We start from the raw sequence: 21,395 nt of genomic DNA, 5'->3' as shown, positions 1-21,395 counted from the left end.
GGTATTCAAATTGAAATCTGCCTTCTAGACTTCATGTACGTCATGATGTGTTTCATTTTAGCACACCAAGTGATGAGACCTTTTGGGCAAGCAGCATGCCTGATGTCCCACAATGAACATTGCATGAAATTTTGTGCAACCACGTTTCAAGACCTTTATTCAACAATGCCTGACCGGGATTCTTTTGACCGTGACTGCTGGGCTGTGGTATGCCCTGAATGGAGGGCTTTGTCCATCAGCTGCATGGTGAATAGACGGTATGTGTGGTACGCACCAATCCTCACACAAAGCCGCGGCTCTTGCCGTCTCCCAGAGCGAAGGGGTCAAGAGAATCTTGCATAGTGTTAATCCCTGGAAACCTTCCACACTGTCCACTGACATACAGTCCATTTTCAACAAGATTCCAAACTGACTGATACACCAAAACAAAGAAGCCTGTTTACTCTCTCTCATGCACACTAAAAAGTACAACGAACAAGAATATGGACTCATATTTTGTTGGATCCAGCCACAAACGCTATTCTTGTTAGTCTGAGTTTGGTCATCATGAGCATACACTTCTTCACCCTGTCATACTTTGCCTGGTGACATTGCGTGATTAGACCATATTTACATACAGTCACTTGAAAGCAGATTGTGTATGATCCTACCTTGAATGCTGACGCTGAAATTGCATGACACACTGTTCCCTCCAGAGTCTGTGAAGACGTATGACACATCGGTGTCCCGTGTGAAATTGTACGGGGAATCAATGTCCGGAGGAGTCTTGATCAGTGTCAGTTGGGCTTCTGAGTTGTCGACGGCCATGGGTACATCAAAGGACAGCACAGCGCCTAAGGTCTGGCCAGACATGGAGCCAGACAGGGAGCCTGGGCAGACACGTAGGGTTGGTGGCATGTTGTCTGTCAAGAGACAACATGTATAGTTATTGTACCAATGACTCTAGGAGTCAGCATTTTAATATCTGACTTCAATTTGAACTGTGAGAAGTACATGTATACAATGTATCTTGCCTATTTCAAAAGTAATAATTATGTGCCCCGACGTGGAATTCTAGGCTCCCCCTGGTGGTGGGGTGGTGCATGTAGTTCCATCCTCCAGTGTTGGATGATGGGGGCGACAAGGACACTCCCCCAAGGGGGAGTCGGTGATAGACCGGATGCACAATCCAATTTTTTCTAATTAATTCACAGGTCTCATCTCAGCACTCAAGTTTGCTCATCAAAATGAACCCTGGGCATTATCATTTCGCAGCAGCATAAAGGACCCTACTCTAGAAAGTTCTAGAATGCGAAACACCCATAGGCCTGGTCGTCAAGCAATAGCTAACATATTGCTCCATCATTCATACAAGCGCACATTGTAATTACCCTCAACCATCGCATCTTCTATGAAAACTGGAATCAGCATAGGTTATAAACAAAACAGTGTTTACAAATTAGCAATTTATACCCAAGCATTAACCAAGAGGCATAACCTAGTTGAAGACATGAATTGTGAACTCGAAGAGGCTATTTGTTGCAATGGATACGGAGGCCCTGTCCACGCAAGACACAATGAGCCATTTGCGAGTTAAATTTGAATAAAATCTGGTACACTGAGTTCTTCAATTCATGTGAATATAAAAACTTGAATTCTCCTACTAAAACCACTGCTGCTATACCTCGTGATTCATGGCAAGCCTTTGCTTAGTTACATAAGAGAAGCCTTGCAACAATACACTGTTCTCAATGGATAAGAACGGCACAAAGGAACCAGTCCATTCCAAAGATGGTGGTTGCTATGTAAAAGCTTGCCCCGAATCACGAGGTACAACAACAGTATCTTTAGTCTGGGTAATTAAAATTGTCATGTTTCTGTGCAATCGGATAACAAAGTGTACCAGATTTTATTCAAATTTAACTCGCAAGTGGCTTATTGGGCTGCATAATTAATTCACTTTCATTCCATCAGGGTGCTGACGAAACTACAGGCCACTACACTAAATTTTCTAAATTACATATATTTCAGTGCAAAAACAAACCAAAAATCTGTTGAATAGGCTTATTCACTTTAAACCAATTTCAGGGCCTATACAGTGGTGAACTCCTGAACCGCCAAGCTTATCAGAGCCAGTTGACCACTTTCAATGGGAGAAAGCACAGGTTTAATACTCTCTTTCAATTGTAGACGCTTACCTTCTTGACCGGGCAAAAATGAGACAGGCCTCACCTTGACACTGCACATTGAGAGCGTTGAGGTTCTGATTCCATGTTCCATCAGAGAGGCAGGTCAACCTCTGATGGTCTGCAGAGCCGACCAGGGTGAATCCGTTGCGGCAGTAGAAATGACAGGTGGTGCCGTAATAGGGAGGAATGGGACCACGGCAGAAGGAGGGATAGACACCCCCACCGACAGGGATCAAATTGTCCGGTAAAGGTGGACAGCTGGCAACTGGGGGGAAAGTATACAATCACTGTTCATTTTTTTTCAGTGGAACAAATAATGATGCGCTGAAAGCGAGTTATAACTATAACTTTGCTGCACTTACTTTGACAGGCTGGGCGTCGGCCATTCCAGTCCCAGTACATCAAGCCAGTGCTGGCATTCCTGGAGCATTTAGCAGTGTCTGAACCCTGCAGGGTGTAACCGTTCTGACAGCGGACTTGGCAAGTAGATCCGTGGGTGCTGTCACATTCTGTGACAAAGTCGCCGTAGAAGGGAGGGTTGAGCTGCCTGCATCGGCGAACTAGGATGAATATTGACGAAAATACAGTCAATGAACAAGTAATGAAAGAGAGAACCCTGAAATGCACTGTGTATGGATAAATCCTATGAGAACAAATAAAAAGGATTAAATTTGATTTGTGAAGAATCTTGTATCATGTTTTCAACTCAAAGCAGTCAAAAGTTGGATCAAGGCAGATCAGAAAAGGCAGATTGTCGTGTGCAGAAATAACCTACATCCTACATTGCTCTGTAGTTTGCCATTGGCAATTTGATGCCATAGCCAGTTTTACTCAACTTCAAATTGACTTTTTGGTCAAAGAAATCCACAAATGAACATCGTCAAAAAATCAATGTTGCAAACATAGAGTATCCTTTAGTATTCAAATTATATTTCAAGTGAAAGAAAAGCTCAAGTAGTAATACACGATAGCTTTCACTCCATTTACAGAGGTAATTAGGTTTTACTGATTTGAAGATGAGACGGAAATCTTAGCATAAACATGAACCTCTGAAAGGGATTCGCAGATTTCTAGTTAGCAATTCTTGGTAGCAGATGAAGAAACTTGGAGGTAAGAGAGTTACTTCTAACAACGCAAAGATTCCTACATATGACAGGAACTAATAATGTTCTACTTGCAATTTGCGCTAATAATAAGTGAATCTTTCACCTTTGACTTGGACTTCAAAGTCACAGAATGCCTGGTTCCCTGCATCGTCGGTAGCTGTACAACTGATTGGGTGTTCTCCTACAGTCAGCACTGCTGGCTGCTGGATGCTGCAATTAACAGACGGTGTTTCTCCAGAGTTATCAGTTGCCATCACATTCCATGTCACAGTGGCTTCAGACGCACCTTGCAATGGGTACTCAATGAAATCCAGTGGGCATAGAATGAAATGCGGATCCTCGTAATCTGAGATCAAATGAATTCAAATGGTTCTGATTACATTGGCTCTCTATGGTACATCATTCCATCTAGATGCTAGCTGAGACAGTTCCGTTTGACATCAGTTGATCTAATTATACAACCAGATAAACTCTCCTCACACATGAGTAGAATTGGAAATGAAACTGTCAGACAACAAAGCTTGAGGATGGGGCATTTAAAGGTCTGTAAACAAATGCCAGTTTCAACTGTGCATAATGGAATTTCAGAAGGGAGTTTTTCACATGGCAAGAAGTATCATTGAATAAATTGTTTTCACAGTGCCACCTACAATAGTCCTCCCATCACGACTACATCAGTGAAAAACAATGTACCACTAAACCTCGAGAGCTGTGATAAGATGACACTACGACTGTTATTTGATATTTAGTTCACAGATTTCTTGTAGTTCAATTCCCTTTACTGGACACAAACACAACCGGAATGATTCATTTCAAATGTCAAATACTTTGATTGCATCTTCAAACGCTTGGACAAGTTAGATGTTTTTATGGCCAACATTTAACAGATACATATACATGTACCAGTCATTTATTAATTCATTTCAACTCATATTTTGCAAGCACAGGTGCACTCATGGCGAGGGATTCTATAAACAGACTGAATAATTAGGAAATCATCACCACTTTGACAGACGCAGAATCTTACCAATGCAGGTGAATGTGGTGATGTCACGTGACCATTCCCCATTGCCACGGCAACGGATGAAGTCATAGGATGGAGGGTCCACTCTGTAGCCTGACTGGGAGCATTGCAGGAAGCAGTTGTCATTGAACGTTGGGGAGTTCAGGCAGTTGGGTGGAGATATCTCCATGCCGGCTGGTGGGACAAGGGGAGGACAGCTACGCTCTGTTTGAAAAACAAAATATATTATCATCTCTGATGGTCAATTTCTTGATGATCCTCTAAAAAGAGAGCTGTCACCAATTTCGTTTAGACCAAAAAGAGCAGAAGAGTGACGCAAAGCACTTTTAATTTCTTGAAATCACATCCATGTATCTTACAAATTGATAAATTGTATCAAGTCCCAAATTTAAAGATCAATGTTACCATAATAACTACAAAAATTAATCTTCGATGTAACCCAAGCCGGTTTTAATTGTTACAAAGTTTATTGAGTGGCAACCTTTCTTTCCAACTTGTCCAATATCCAACTGGTGCCATTTTCAAGTCACACACCGAGGCACGAGAATGCAAAATCGTGAAAAAGTCTGCAGAGTAGGCTTGGTAAATGGGCCCATCAAAGCTGTTGATACTCGCGCATAAATGTAACAAAACGTATTACCCCTTCTGAAGACAAGATTACAGATGGGCATAAATTTTTTAAGATTTTATTAGAAAAAATTAAACACAGAAAAATCAAGTCCCCTGCAACCTACATCCCTTGGTAATGAACTTTTTAAATCATCCACTTTAAAATCATGTGTGAAATTCAAATGTCTTGTTTAGAAGCAAGACTACACATGCACATTTTTATGCCTGGACTTTTTTCAAGACTTTAAATTTGCAATGAGCATGTTGCACATGTACATATGCTGATGTTGCTTCCCTTGCATCTTTATTAAGGTTTCATGTCAGTCTTTGGAATGGGAATTTGTAAATTCTAGTCTGCACTTTAAATGTCTTTAATCAAACTTTCTGTGATTTTATTAGGTCAAAGCTCTTTTCTAAAATGTAAAGGCAGGAAGATTACATTTTCTCTTTTACGCTGATAAAATATATTGAGCTAATGGCGCACCATTCTACACAGGAACATTCCTCAATCGTAATCAATACCCGTTGTTGTTTGGAGTCCATTTTATATTTGAGGAATTCAATACTCTCTCAAGAAGCCAAGGTTAACTTCATGACGAGAAATATTTATATTTCATGAATACATAAACACATTCTAGCAACTGCTTTTTGCTGATCAATCCAACATGATTCTGATATATTTTGAGAAATGTCAACCACAAGTTTGACCTGTAATCCAAGGTCACTGTGACCCCCCCAATGTTATATCAATTTTACATCAATCTCAAAGACCACACAATTTTTTTTCCCGCAAAAGTTTGAAACCCACAGATCTGTGAACAATTCTTATTAATGCATACCTTCACAAAAGAAGTCAACCACATCCCATGTGCTGTTGGCCAGGCACATGGATCGCGGGGAACCAACTCCACCATAGCCATACGGACAGTACCAGTTGCAGGTGGTTCCCAGCAGCTCAGTGGCTGGTGGGTATTGAAAGCAACCAGAACGTATAGCAGGGAGCCGGTCATCTAGGGCTGGGCAAGTAACGGCTGAAAAAAAAATCAATCAGCATCAAAAGGATAAAAACATCATGGATGCAACCACCAAGTCATTCAAAACACACTAAAAATACAAATCCTCTTTGATGTAGGCATGCATGTTTCCACTGCAATGCGCTTGGCAAGCTGAGCTGTCCAACAATCAATTGCAGTCACAAGCATACAATATCCTGGATACAACCACACAATACACCATACCTTCTGTAGGTGTGCATTATGCAGTAGAACGGATATTAAGATATAGACCTAGAGCCCCTTACGTGAACATGTCGGACTTGCACCAGTCCACTCCACCTGGAAGTTGTCGCTGCCATTGATCAGGTTGGCCCAGTTGATGTTCTTCCTCTCACAGGTTCTGTTGCTATGACCAATCAGGTTGTAGCCTTCATTGCAACCAAAGCTGCAGGTGGCACCGTAGATGTTACTGGGGCAATGGATCAGGGACCCACTGGCAGGGGCTTGCAGTGGGCGGCAGCGTAGAACTGTAGGGGTCAAGGGTCAAGGGAGAGAATGGAATAGAAAGATTACAGGGAAATTTAAGGCAAAAGATATTGGGTTGACAACCATGAGATTGCCTTTGGAAAGGAGCCTTTTACAGAGTCACTTGTTGCACTTTAGTGTTTTAAACTGAATAAATCTTAATCTAACTTTCCTGTGTGACCCTCAATTGAGTTATCCCTGAGTGACAAAATCATGTCATTGAGTTGTCAACAAGAATTGATATGGCATATGTTTCCATTCGGAAAACTGTCCTCCTCAGACAATTTTGATGTACCATCACACAGGCATCATTTTTTCATCATTCTTCAGAACCTAAGTTAAAAAAAATACAAACATTCCTCTGAAAAATTTGATAATTTATACCCAGTATTGCACAACTTTAATTTTAATGCTTGACAGTGCATTACATGCATTAAAACAAGGCTCAATCATTTAACAAAACACTGTAAAGACATCTCCATTTCTTATGCTTGTGACTTTTACGCCTTAGGCCGTGTTCAAAACGGGCTTCTACAGCTACGGCTAGGTCTATTGTCTACACGTCTCCACACATTTCCAACGGAGCGAAGACCTGGACCTAGCTCTAGACAACAGATTTGGATGCAGCCTTAGCTTCATTTCATGTGTAACTATGGGGTGGGGAGCTGTTAAACCTCCAAATTCAATCATGCACCTTATTTCACTTTAGTTACACAATAATCCTTATCTTTTATTTAAAGCAATACATCTCCACAGAAAAGCACTTCTATTGCAAACAGATTCCCATTATCATTGGATCTGATGGTAATAAGCTAGTTTAAATGTTAATGTTTTTGATGCATCCTGCTGGAAGTCAAAACCGAATTCCAGGTGAAAGCGCATTTTGAAAGAGTGAGAGAGTGCTTTTTGAGCATTCTTGAGAGAGGCGAGTCCAGATTTGGGTCTGATATTTTGTGGTGTTGTCAGATCGTTATCGTATACCCAGCAGGCAGGTGGATAACAGCCATTACAGTAATTTAAGCATTCTTGAGAGAGAGGAGTCAAAGATTTGAGTCTGAATTTTTGTGGTGGTGTTGCATGGCTATATCCTACCCAGCAGGCAGGGGGATACAGCCATGCGGAGGTATACAAAACTTTGAAATTGGTGTCATGATTTCTTTGATTTATTTGCCGAAAAGTGGTTAATTTTGAGTTTATCGATACATTGCTTGATGATCAGTTTGGCATCATTTGAAGACTTTGATTTATATTATTTTTTCATTTATTGGTTGTAACAGCTAGCTTTTTGTTCAAACTTTTGTTTGACCCAAAGAGAAGAGTTGTGCAGATGTTGGTTAAGTAAATTGTTTACTGATATTTGAATCGGCGAGTTGTGCTTCAGTTAAATTTTTCCTCACTTTCTTTTGTCCTGGCAAATATTTGAGTTTCTTGTTTGAAGACACTGAAATGATTACTGAATTTTGATTTCTTTCACACTGTCTTCTGAGAGATCTCTTAACTGTTTTGGCTTACCTGTAAATTCAGTATATATTTGGATTTCTTTTTTTCTTTAAATTTATTTCCATTTGTTTGAACCGTAAGCACTCTTTTTTTGTTGCTTTATTACTGCATTCTTATTGCATTATACTGTCTGGCCAGCTTTCGTGGAAATTAGTTGACAAACATGTCACACTTGATGAGGCAATGTGTTTTTACAAAGCAGACAAGCATTGGTTTCCAATCAATGAGTATGCACATTTAGAAAACTATACAAGATCTAAGATCAAAGTTTTAATAAAAAGAAAAGGGAAAAAAACAATGGACAACAGAAACAATGCGTTTTATCACTTTTGTGAAAATCAGAAATTGTTCCTGTACGGAGTCCCTTTTTCTGAGGCAGGACAGGCAAAAATGTATGCTTTCCAACTGAGGTGCTTGATGCATGTTGGCTGACACACCTTAACTTCAAAGGACTGTAACCACAAAACCAACCGTTTGATTCAGTTGAAACTGAATAGTTGTTCTTGTAATGAGTTTCTGTACAAGCTTGCCAACTTTCAAAGAAATCGGGCCGGGGACAGCCAAGTTCTTTGGAGAAGCTCTTTTGAGGTTTTAAGCATCGTGGGTGATGGGCTTCTCGTAGACGGCAGTTTGTGCTCAGAGTCAGTCTGTAGTGAGTGAGCATGGATTGAAATAGTCAATGACAGAATGCTAGCCTACCTTGCACAGTGACATACACATCACATTGCCTTCTGTTCATTGCAGCATCGGTAGCAATGTACACCACGCGGGTTGTTCCCTCAACGAAGGATGAACCTGTGCCAAGTCTTTGGTCTTGACTGTAAGCAATCAAACAAAGATTTCTGCAATATCACAGCGGCCTTGAAACCTGCGTTAATCCAAGTCTATCAATACCACAAAGTTCATTCAAGGTCCTTACATTTGCCCTTTTTGTTCAATTATGACAAAAATTAACCATGCATATGAACAGTACAACATCCAATAACTCCATCCAAACTAGATTTCTACACAAAGAGTTGACATAAAAGGAAAATGTATGTAAACTGATCAAAACATTTGATGTACATATTTGTGCCAATATCACATTATCCAAGAAAAGACCATCTGCAAAAAGAACAAGGGGCCAAATGTTTAAGAGAACTTGAAGAAACATTTGCCCCAATCAGTTGCAAAACACACTAGTTCACTAACACTCTTTGACAGACGTACAAGAATCCTCCGAGTTGGCAGCAAAAGAAGGACAATGACAGCTTCTTACAAAGCAGTGTTTGTGTCGGTGGTTCATGACAAGTCGTAGGTGTAACAGATTAAAAGTTCTTGTGGTAATGAGGTCGGAGACCTGGCTGACCAGAAACAAAATGTTCCATGTTTTCATCACGGCAAGCCAGTCATTATAGACCCCTTCAAGTGTATGAAATAACGATTGATTTTACAATGTGTATACAAACCTGGTCACCGTGACGTCACCAGAATTATCTGTGGCATCTGGTGTAGTGAAATAGACAACAGTCTGTCTCATGTTGGGGGGTGCAACTGCAGAGATGTACATGGGGCAGGACTTGAATGCTGGTGGCTGGTGATCTGATGAGGACATGAGACCAAAAGAGCATAAATAAAATGGGTCCTCATAACGGTTTTTGAATTGGACAGTCACAATTATGTTCTGAATCTGTGTGAACTGGGTGTGGAGCTTGAGTGCATGGTTCAGTGACAAACCAACCAGATAGCAATGGACAAAAACGCATGTGGAACAATAGTCATTGCCCACAGAAACATACGCGATTCACAGCAGGAAGATTGATTAGTTCAATTGGCCATGATGATCCAAGTTTTTCTGTCTAGGAAGATACAGTACACGTGGGTCAGTCATGTGACCTGTCTAGATTCCCTGATTGCATTGGCTAACATACAAATTGAAATCTGCTACTTTGTTTTTCTCCATTTCTCTACTTTCTCTTCAATGAAATAATTAGCAGGGACAAGTTTTTCTGAATCCATCTGTCCATAGAATCAAGAGATTCAATCCAGTTTTCCAGACAAAGTGAAGATGACTACTGTGATCTCTGTGCAAAAGGCAATGGGTTGGTTGGTTGTTGAGCCTACCTGAGCAGGAGACTGGACGTGCATCACTCCACACTCCCTGGGCAGTGCAAACCTTGCTGTAGGGACCATTGAGAGAGAAGCCTTCATTGCAGGTGAATATACACTGGGTGTTGTATGGAAGCTCATGCTGGGTGAAGCATTCACTGGGTTGGACTGTACCATGGTCCAGGCTTGGTAAGATGGGACACACAACAGCTGCAGTGAAGAATGATTGGATCTTGTTCATTTGATTTGATGTCTTTTTACTTTTGATGCAATAAAATTTCCTATTGTTTGAAGCAAAAAAAGGTTTCTCAATAAAACAGGGGATACCAATTTTGCAATTTTTAGCTGAACTTTCCCAACATTTAATTTAAGGCCAATTAAGATGCATTACTTGAGACCATACATAATAAAAGTAACAATAAAAGTAACTTTTTCAAATGTCTCCCTTAATTGACATGAAATATCAGAGAGGGCGCTCTTAAGGAAGAAACACAATCATTAATCTGCTCTGTTAATAATAACAATAATTTCCAAGTTAAATCACTCGTAATCAAGATAATTCCAATCCATCAATCAAAATTGAGGTGAAGTGCTGTCTAGTCCTGGACAGCCAATAGCTGCAAGTTTGCACAAGGCATATGTCGATGGAAACAAACCCACATTCCGAAAAGGGCAATTGTATGTCAACAAGTGAAGATATAACTCCCAGCACCCTTCCTGGTCTGAGTAACATCCCGCAATAAAATCTACTTGGTGTATTCTAGATCCTTTTCCCAATAACTGTACACAGAGCAGGATTGTTGTGTTTTTATTTCTACGGAATTGATCCTTTTTATGTTAGTGTCATTCTGGTTACTGTCCAGCAGTCGGTTTTGTCTGTTAATGGTTCAATTTCCTAGGTATTGTCGATTTGGTTCACCAGTATTTTATTTTTATTGTTTGATGCCCATTAGATTCCTATGTTTGGCGACTTACGACTAAATTTGCCAAGGTAAAAAGAGGTCGCTTTGGAGCAAATACTTGATAAAGTCAAAGGATATCGCTACGTCATGAGCAATAAAGTAAAAAATGGACAAGACTGAGGTCGTTAATTCTTGCCTCACCTTCACAAACCGGCGGCACTCCTGTCCAATGCCCATCAGCCAGACACGTCCTAATGGTCCTACTCAGGGTTGTACGGTTGTCACGGTAACCAGGATTGCACACAAACATGCAGGATGACTGGTACTCTACCTCCTGGTCACTGCAGCCTGAAATGTAACCGTTGGGGATGGCTGGTACCTGGCACATGTTGGCTGCGAGGGAACAATGACAGGAAAATTAGTTTGGATTTTTTTGGTTCTGGTGCATTCATATCCAGTGAATATAGGGACGGAGTAAATTGTTTATCAAAACAATCTCTACATTTTCATTTCTTGTTCATTAATGAACATTTAAAGGCCTAAGACATAAGTCGCTAAAATATTCCACTGGAATATTAATTATGATAATAAGATTAAGGAAAATAACAATACTAGTATCCTTATAATTAGGTTAGGATCACACCAACGATAATTCAAACAAATTTAGTATAGAGTTTAAGAAACATATTTGTTTGGAAAAATATTAATCTTTTGGGGAAACTCTCACTGAAGAAGACCTTGCTAACTTGCTCAGTACAAATATTATATCATTTCTGTCAGTCCAGGTAAGGCATAAATCAAGCAGGTTGAAGATACTTACGGACGCACTCTACCACTGGGCCCTGCCAGTAACCAACTGTTGATGACGCTGTGTTCTTGACACATTCAGCTGTGACTTCTTGGCTACCATCTGACAGTGTGTAACCTACATCACAGCTTATGCTGCACACAGAGCCATATACGGCAGAGTTGTGACACGTCCCTTGGCCAGACGCTAAACTGGTCTCACTGTTCTGGGGACCGTACAACGGAGGGCAACGGGTGACTGCAGCATGAACAAAATGAGAGAAAAAAAATGGAAGCATGATGGGAAGATTTATTCCTGCAACTTTAAAAGAAATTGAAATAATTTTGAACTCTTGGCAAACTATTCACATGAGGATGGTCATCAGCATTTGAATCTGACCTTGACAAGCCTGCCTTTTGGACACCCTAACCCACATGTTATTCCAATGATGCCTTTAGACCTGAAGAGTTACTTCTCAAAAGTCGCTTGGAGAATGCTGCAGTGAGGACTTTTAATGTGTCTTTCGTCTCCGCTAAGAGTATAAGTTCTCTTTTGATGCAAAAACATATTTGTAATAATTCATTTATTTTTTCTCTTGCAAACACAGAGAGTCACTTTTTGATTCACTCCAAGACTGATTAATTTTGTGCTGTTTGTGACATCAACTACGCTCCTATCTGAGAAAGTCTGACGTGAGCTTCGCAATGCCCCACTGTTACAATTTAAGATTTGGTTCGCTGAGTGATGTGCTCTTGGCCATTTGCCAAAGTTGTGTCAGAACAAACTATTGTTTTTGCTTCACTTTTTTGGGGGGGCTCTTTCCTAGTTTTATACACTATATCTAAGGCAAAACATGTATTTGCTCACTTGGGTGGGAATCAAACCCGAAGACCTCCTGCTTTCTGCAGTTCTAGTGCATTGGCTTTTGTGTCATGTGGTATTGTCTGCACTAGAAAGGAGGTCCTAAGCTCGAGTCTTGAGAGCTCTTACGAACAGAGTACACAATTTTTACACGTGCATACAATGGGGGAATGGCAGAAAATGGTTATCGGTTGAACTGGTTTTGGGAGTATGTTGACTACCAGATCGAGAAAAAATGGACTTGACAAGACCCTGCACAACTCTTCCTGATAAGTTTCATTACCTACCAAGGACATTCACGGTAAGATCACATGCTCCCTCATTGCCGCTACCATCCACTGCAGAATAGACCAGGTGATGTATTCCTTCAGGGAATACAGAAGTCCTGTTGGCTGGAACTGGCTGACCATTGATGCTGGCCAATGTGGCGATGACATCACCACTGGCATCCATGACCTGATTGGTCCACAAATGTACACGAATATTGAATCAGCATCAGCAAGCAATGTCTGATTTCATTCACAAGCAAGTTTGAGCATAAACTTTTAGTTCAACTACCGGTCAACTGTTCCCTACCATGGTGCAAGAGCAAAACAGTTCTACTTAAACAACACTCATTGAATAATTCCTATTTAGCACTGTCATTTACATGATCTGAGAGTGTACCAACTCATACAGACATGGCATTCATGTGTCAGTCCAACGTTCTCGTCACTATTGCTGATTAGGGCACAAACTGGTCCAGTAACCAGGATTAAGCTTACTCAGCTAGTTGCATGCATGTCCTGGGCATCCAAAGATATAAACTGTGTCTAGGCAGACTGGCAAGGTATCAATCAACCTGACACGCTGTTATACATGCTTTGTGGTGTTTACCATGCTCTGCTGGTCCAATACAGGATAAGCCTGACTCTGGACCTCATTATCTCAGAAGGACTTGTGACCGCAGACCGCACAGGTGACTGGCTACGTGCAGTGAACCACTGCCTACGCAGAGCTGTCGCTCCAGGGTCATGAATGCATGTGCATGTACATGTATGTACACATACATGTCCATGTACACTGTATGGCAGTGCACTGAATAAATCACGTACATGTAGCGCCTGGCTGGCAAGATGACCATCATTAAGTATCGAAATATGTATGATACAGCTGTTTTCTTGTAGTTTTGGATCACAAAAGTTGTTCACAGGGATAACATCTGAAAAATGTCAACTTGCAGAGAAACTGGCCAGTGGTCCACCACGTGTGTTTGGATACAACTGAGCTTTTTCCCAAATGTAAGCTTTGAATTTTAAACTCATGGGATCGACTGGAGTGACAATGACGCTTTTCCTGCTGATTCTGACACTAGATCTGCTTTAAGCAATTCCTGATTGTGCAAGAGACTTTTTCTCAAATAAACAGTAACCACGAAAGAAATCCATTCCTTTTAAGCCGGAATTATTGTAACAAGCTGATTTCTTGTTTGCCATTAATTCTGTTGGACTCAAACACCTGACACGCTAGGTGTGTTTGCGTGTCGGCTAATGTTCTGATCTGTGGGATACGGGTTGAAAGATTATTGACTTGTATTATTGTGCAAGTGCTGAGCATTACGTCAGTAAATACTTCTCAATTTGGTAGCTGAGTCAATGTGAGAAGAAATGCTTCCATTACCAGAATGGGTTCCCATTCATAGCGGACTTCTGCAAAGCTGGTCCCCTGAATGGCGAACAGGGTGATGTCTGATGGACACATCAAAGTGGGTGGGGTTATATCTGCCAATACAGGAAACATACAAAGTGGGTGGGGTTACATATGCCAATACAGGAAACACACAAAGTGGGCGGGGTTATGTCTGTCAGCACAGGAAACATACAAAGTGGGTGGGGTTACATCTGCCAACACAGGAAACATACAAAGTGGGTGGGGTTACATCTGCCAACACAGGAGGCATACAAAGTGGGTGGGGTTACATCTGGCAATACAGGAAACATACAAAGTGGGTGGGGTTACATCTGCCAATACAGGAAACATACAAAGTGGGTGGGGTTACATCTGCCGACACAGAAAATATACAAAGAGGGTGCGCATGGCGTTATATCTGCCACATCTTTAGATTTAAAAAGGTGTCATTCAAACACATAAATGCAATAGAGGCCTACTAATGCAGACCACAATAATTTATAACCTACAACTATGTTCATTAAGAATTCCTACCTGTGCACTGCAGTGGAACACCATCCCATTGGCCGTTCAACAGACAAGTACGACTCCCTGAGCCACTACTGGTGAATCCCAGGTCACATAATGCCACACAGATGGTGCCGTAACTCTGCATCTGGTCTGTGTCATTAACCGCCACTTCATCCAGCGTGCATGACAACGGCATGTAACCTGGAGAACTAGGGACCTCTAGTGGATCACACTTGACAGCTGGAAAGCCAAGCAAATTGGAATTTCAATGAAAAAGAAAAGTTATGACGTAATATGTAAATGATGCGAGGTTTAACTGTTGGAAAGGGTTGGTCAGTTTGACTGCCTCCCATCATGCCAAGTTGACCTACACCTAGCTGAGGTAGCCTAGCTGACCTTTTTCCAAGAAATAAGCCATGCTGAATTTGTGGTACAACACCTCAAAACATTACTCATGAGCAAACTGACAAAATAGCACAAGTCAAGGCCATTATGCGATGTGCTTCTGAGCTGCAGAGTTCTGCACGTCTGGCAATTAACCGCAACAGACTGGTTCGGTTAAAATTACATGCCACAGACTACATGTCAACGGGGTGTGTTCCAGACAGAATTTTTCAATTGGTGCTACCAGAAAAACTAATGCACAGCAGGCGGCCAGTTGGATACTCACCAGGTGCTAAGGGTGCCAATTAATTCTACTTCTTGGACGGGCAACAACATCGGCCAAAGATGCTCATAAGTATTTATAAGGTGTAGTAACTCCACTTATGCCACTTACTACTGCGTAAGTTGTACGACGAACTATAACACATTTCATGAAAGTTACACAGTGTGTAAGTCCGCAACTTATGCCACAATTTATGGCTTAACTTACCCAATCATTTCATGTGGCGCAATAAATCAGAAATGAACAATTTTACTAATTAATTCTGTTTGGTCGAGGCTCATCATTGCGACTTTACAAGTTTTATACAAACAGTTTAAAACTTTTTGGGGGAGTAATAGAATACTTGGTTCACTGCGAGAGGACTTTGAGATTTTCAGCCCAACTGCAGTTAAGACAAAACAAAATTTTCTTCAAAATTGAGGGTCGGGCTAAATTAACAACTGTTTTATAATTAATGTACATGTATTATCGGAAAGAGGCTGTTTTAAAAGACACGATAGCCCTCATCCAAGAAGTTTAATATAAATAAAATGTTGTGCACCTCAGCAACTTTTCATGAAATCAACGGTAAATATATTCTGTAGCTACAGCACAAGTTTTTGGTGCAAGGTTTATGCACATGTTGCAAAGTTATGCCACATCTTGTGAAATCGCGCATCGGCTGCAGGCTAATGCTTTTGGATTAGTTGGTCCCAAACAGTTAGTTGAATGAAACTTTAAGAGAGATAGTAGCTCATTGCCGACAGCAGGGTTCCAGATGTCACATTTTAAGTAGTAGCCACAGTATTAGCATGGAGGAAGGACACAGAAGGAGTTGTAACTCAGGCACTTCAAAGTGTCCAATGATGGTCGCCGCCGAGTCTGACGAATACTAGAAAACATTCAACTTCCTATACTGCAGTACACAACGTTTTAGGGATGCAGATTACCAGCGAAAAATTGCGGCGACGATCATGAGGTACAAAGGGAGCTTATGGTTGCAAAACAGGTGGTGGGCAGCAGGCGTGCGCTGCACTCTGGCTATGGACATACCGGGCATGCCAGAAAGTGGTGATCGGCCAGATGTTATAGCCCAGGCAGTTCAAACTCCTTCTGTGTCCTTCCTCCATGGTATTAGCGAGGTAACGTTTCTGCAGCCACGATATTATTGTTTTAATGCGGTACTAAATACAATTTCTTGCAATTGTTTGCAAAAAGTCGGTTTCTGGCAATATTGACTATTTACTGTCTTTTTGAAAATGACATAAGGAGTCGCGTTTGTGTTCGTCCTTTGAAGAATATGCCGTAGGTTGATTGTAAACATTTTGCTCTTTGTCCTCTCAGTGAAGTTGACAGCTGCTGAACCTGTCTTGCTTTGACCGCATTTCAATACCGTCTTTACTGATCAGTTTTGAAACAAGTGGTTTCCTTGGGCAGAGATCACACGGATGACACGTTAGCCATTCTCAGATACTGTTGAGTAAGAGAGGCCTAACTCAGACGAAGATGACACTATTTTACAAGTTTCCTTGGCTCACTGCCAAGTAGACATCAGACCAACCCACTGACCGTACCTTCACATGTGATGGTGTTTCCATCCCATGTTCCCACTCCATTCCCGTCATCACGGCAGGTTATGTAAGTGGGCTGGGTCGGCATGAAACCCAGGTCACAAATCAGTGTGCACACTGTGCCGTAGATTTCCTCAGCATGGGGGCAGCCATTTTTGATTCCGTTCTGTGGTGCAGGCAACTCACTGCTGTCACAGGTAACAACTACAAGCATTGAAAATAAACACAAGGCATGTCAAAAACAGTGTGAATGCCACCTGATATATTCAATGATAAAAAACATCATGTTTGAATAGAGTACCGAAGTGTGACATCACTGTGAACCAGGAAGTGCAGTGCAAACGAATAGAGTACGGGGGCGTGTTGGTTCACGTGCTGGTTCACGCGCTCATGCAATTTTACACACTAATTGTGCGCATGACGTATTCACTTCGGTACTCTATTCTACTCTAGCTATGAATATGCAGATAAACACTTGAAAATGAATTTATTCAAGCATATGTAATTATCAAATAAATTCCAAAATGCTATACAGATCTCCTCATTGATGGTAAACATAATCCTGGGCTGTTGATCTACCAAACCAGCTCACTGTCAGCATGATGTGAGTTTTTTACGGTCACAATATTAATTTATTTTTGAACAGAATTAATTGTCAACATGATGTATATTTGTTTAAGTTATCGCAGTACTTTTTCTTTAATTTAACTGTTGAATGATGTAAACTTCAATGTTATTCGTCCCACACAGGCCACAACGTGCAAGTGAAATAACATAACATGTACCTTCACAGTAGGGGAAGGTGGTATTCCAGTTTCCATCCGTCCCACAAGAGACCTCCGTAGACCCAGTCAGCACGTGGCCTGGTCGGCAGGCAAAACGGCAGGTGGTACCCACTGGGATCTGGTCAGCAGCCGGACATTCATCCTGGTTGGTGATGTAGGCATTGTGAGGGATGTAGACTCGTGGACAGGTTTGCTCTGAACACAGAGGGAAAGATTTGGTAAGAAGTCAAAGAAGAGAGGGCCTGACTCCGTCTCAATGACATCCTCAGCAATGGAAATGCAGAAGTGACATAAGTGAAGTGAACCAAGCAATAAAGGGATATGTTTTTTTGAACACGCAACTATACACACACCTCCAAAAAAGTTAAGCACCACTTTTTCATTCTCCTGCAGTTTGCAGTATAGAATGGTGCGGCACTCAATTCTGGATACATACCTTCACAGCGAGCCTCATAGCCATCCCAGAAGCCCTCAGCTGCTCCAGCCAACGCCAGACAGCGACGGACTCCACTCCCTGCGAGCTGATAGCCATCGTGACACTCAAACTGACACCAAGAGCCATAGGCTGTTGAGCATGATGTATTTCCCACAAACATACCGTTTTCTGGAGCAGTCAGTAAAGGGCATGTTACAGCTGCAAGATGAAAAATTAGACATTGTGTCTTCACATCAGCTAGACAGGGAAAGACCCTCAAACTAACTTGTGCCCACTGATTTAAACAAATGATTCTATTTCAATTCAAGCATTATCAAAAGGTCATAGGAATATACATGTATATAAAAAAAAGTAGGTTTCCAGCTGTGTGTTCCAAAGCGGCAAATCCGACGGAACAAACATTTTGTTGTTGAAAAGTTTTCAAGTGTTTTGTCTCGAGCCTTCAGGAGTTGTTTCTGAGAGAACAGCCAAATATGCTAACTTTTCCCAATCATGATGCCCATTGCTAAGGGGGGGCTGGTGGGGCTGCCCCCCCCTCAGACGCGCAGCTGGCCTTCCTCCGTTGTAAAATGTCGATAGTGGGTGTATGAATATGTGTGTGTGTGTATTGTTCTTGTGACGTGCCCCCCCCCAAAGCTGGCGACGGGGCCGCATTCCACATACATACATGATTTGTGCATGTGGGCTGATAGCTATGCAGCTATCATTTTAAATGCGCCAACAAAACCTATGTTGGATTGATTAAAAACAATTCACCGATGTATATTAATTCATAATGAATATTGGTTATGAGTCAGCTGAGATCTTAAGGGGATTCTACTCACCCCCTCTCCTCCCAACCAACCCCCCATTCCTATTTTGAGACTGTGAATCTGGGAAAATGGTTAAACTCAGGGTTTTGATATTTGATGATGAGTTTAACTTCCTTTGATCTTGACAGCTCCATACCCAGCCAAGAATCTGATGGAGTTTCTTTTGAGCTCGTGGCTCCATGGTAACAAAGAGAGATGCTGTGATGATCGAGCCAATTAATGGTAGAGCGCACTGCCTCCAATCACATGTATGCATTTACAGATGGAAATATGACACAGTAACACACACTCTAAGCCAATGTGAGATCAAGTGTGCATCTGACGTGTTGACCCAGAAGGTCACTGCTAACAGGGTAACCTTTCTCTTTTGCCAACACACGATAGACCCACTGGTGTCCACAGGACTTCTTCTAGTACTAACCTTCACAGGTTGGCTGCTCTGCACTCCAGACTCCTATGTTCCCTTGTCGCTGGCATTCAACACTAGCACTGCCAGTTAAAACAAAGCCTGGCTGACACTCAAACTGGCAGTCAGAGCCAAAGATGAACTGTGATGATGAGCACATCATCCTCTGACCAGACTGGAATTGGAGAGCTGGACACTGGATCACTGCAAATGTCAATTAAGGGTTGAAGACATGGCAAAGCCACATGTGCCTTAATGTACAAAATCACTTGTTATACCACAGTTATAGATAGTGAGTTTTCAATGGTCATGAATTGATTACGTGATAGGGTGTGAGCACACATATATCATTTACAACTGAGAGCATTTAGCTGGCATGCCATGATGCAAAAAATGATGGATGACATTGATCTTTACCACAGTTGACACTATGAACTTTCAACACCGTGAAAATGCAGTTTTACAATTAAATCACCGTGAAATTTTTGTCAAGGCAATGTAAGCCCGTTTTCACGGTGGAAAGTTGATCAGCTTGGGAGCGGATTAGCTAACAGCAGTTTCACGGACTTTTCACGTCAACTTCTTCGTAGCTTATGGTCCTATTGTTATTCATAACGGTACACCCCCAGTCCAGCTTCCCACCGTGGAAGATGGGAAAACAGCGGTTTAACTGTCAAAGCGTAATAAAAGATTAGTGTGATAGACAGCCAGGAATTAGCGTACCGGTTACCAACAAAAGGAGCGATTGAATACCCCTGTTTAGGTCTGGGCCTCCGGGAACCAGCGGAAACCTTGCATGAAGCAATATTGCATGCGTGTTTTCCAACTACCGTGATTAGCGAAATGCGAAGGGAACTTGTGAAAACCACAAAACTTTCTTTCCACATGTTGTGAATGTAAAGCAGGTGTTTTGTGAACACAGGATCCTGTCTTTCCTAGAAAAGACAGGATTGATTTTTTCTTTTTTGAGCTGTGAGAAGAGATGGATACACGTACGATGGCTCAAATTTGCCGGATGCAGCTGAACAGTTGATAAGCACATTTTGCTTATGTAGAACCATGGAGGAAGGACACAAGTTTTTTTTCCCCAGCTCTAAACTGTGACACGATTCATAAAATTCCACGAAACTTGGTGTTAGATGTCACAACACCCCCCCTTGACCACATACCAGAAGACATATGAATATTTCCAACTTTTGTGGGCAAAAGGCACATTGAGTGGTGAAGTTGTGAAGTTACCACATCCGAGCGAATTATGGAATTGCCAAAAGACTGTGAAACTGTATACAAAGTGGTGGAATAACAAGCAGCAGTGATGGCTTTTTACTAGTCTTTAAGCAGAATTTTCACTAGTCTGCGTCTTCCCCCAAAATTCAACATTCTTTTTGGCACTAGTGTTTTCTGCTCCAACATCATTCATAACAGTGTGCACTCGGTGCTGACTGTTGTTTAATTGTCGATGAGTAATCATAAATGGCCATGGGAATTATGAATTTCCAGAATATTCATGAGTATAACTCTACTCAAGCAAATTAAATATAAATCACAGATATGCCACAAAATTGAAATAAATGTTTCTGTGAGGTGACATAATTCGTGGGGAGTCGTTTTGCTGAAGTCCCTACAATGTTCTCATTCAGCTACAGGCCATGATGTAGTGTATGAACAACCTGGCCGGGATTACATGTACATTGCAAGGATGCGAACATTGTGATTGGGGTGTTCAGTGTACATTTACACCTGTCACCACCACAGTAAGAAGACAGATAATGGTACTTTTTATGAGACAATGGGTCCTTAAAGAATTTAAAGGATTAGCCCCACCGCAAAGTTAATGAGGAAGGCCCCCTAGATGGGCTCACTGCATTTTCATGGTGTTTTCACTTGACCTCAAGGTGTCGGCAAGGGGTCATATCCGGGATTATTTTCACGATGTTTTCACCACGTGAACTGCCATAAAGTTGCAGTGAAAAAACAATTTCACAGTGAAACTGCA

The 21,395-nt window shown here is 41.5% G+C and overlaps 1 protein-coding gene across 6 annotated transcripts in view; it reads right to left on the bottom strand.

The window, feature by feature from the left end:
• The window catches only part of LOC110990291 (uncharacterized), a 63,776-nt gene that overhangs the window by 27,524 nt on the left and 14,857 nt on the right, over positions 1–21,395 (bottom strand). For all 6 annotated transcript variants that reach the window (XM_087133288.1, XM_087133291.1, XM_087133289.1 and 3 more), the window contains 19 exons: positions 19,415–19,603; positions 18,182–18,379; positions 17,746–17,940; positions 16,964–17,164; positions 14,768–14,983; positions 14,225–14,325; positions 12,853–13,021; positions 11,738–11,962; positions 11,119–11,310; positions 10,031–10,225; positions 9,376–9,508; positions 8,627–8,745; positions 6,208–6,429; positions 5,747–5,938; positions 4,302–4,502; positions 3,378–3,620; positions 2,531–2,728; positions 2,212–2,433; positions 651–902 (listed from right to left, as the gene is read on the bottom strand). In XM_087133288.1, the coding sequence (XP_086989414.1) occupies positions 651–902; positions 2,212–2,433; positions 2,531–2,728; positions 3,378–3,620; positions 4,302–4,502; positions 5,747–5,938; positions 6,208–6,429; positions 8,627–8,745; positions 9,376–9,508; positions 10,031–10,225; positions 11,119–11,310; positions 11,738–11,962; positions 12,853–13,021; positions 14,225–14,325; positions 14,768–14,983; positions 16,964–17,164; positions 17,746–17,940; positions 18,182–18,379; positions 19,415–19,603 (3,663 nt within the window). The remainder of the gene's footprint in view (positions 1–650; positions 903–2,211; positions 2,434–2,530; positions 2,729–3,377; positions 3,621–4,301; positions 4,503–5,746; positions 5,939–6,207; positions 6,430–8,626; positions 8,746–9,375; positions 9,509–10,030; positions 10,226–11,118; positions 11,311–11,737; positions 11,963–12,852; positions 13,022–14,224; positions 14,326–14,767; positions 14,984–16,963; positions 17,165–17,745; positions 17,941–18,181; positions 18,380–19,414; positions 19,604–21,395) is intronic.

This window comes from Acanthaster planci, linkage group LG02, assembly GCF_054643075.1.
Source record: "Acanthaster planci isolate LZ-2023a linkage group LG02, COTS_SCS, whole genome shotgun sequence".
NCBI lineage: Eukaryota > Metazoa > Echinodermata > Asteroidea > Valvatida > Acanthasteridae > Acanthaster > Acanthaster planci.
Note: the sequence above shows the minus strand (reverse complement) of the source record. Positions and strands in the feature narration are given on the sequence as shown.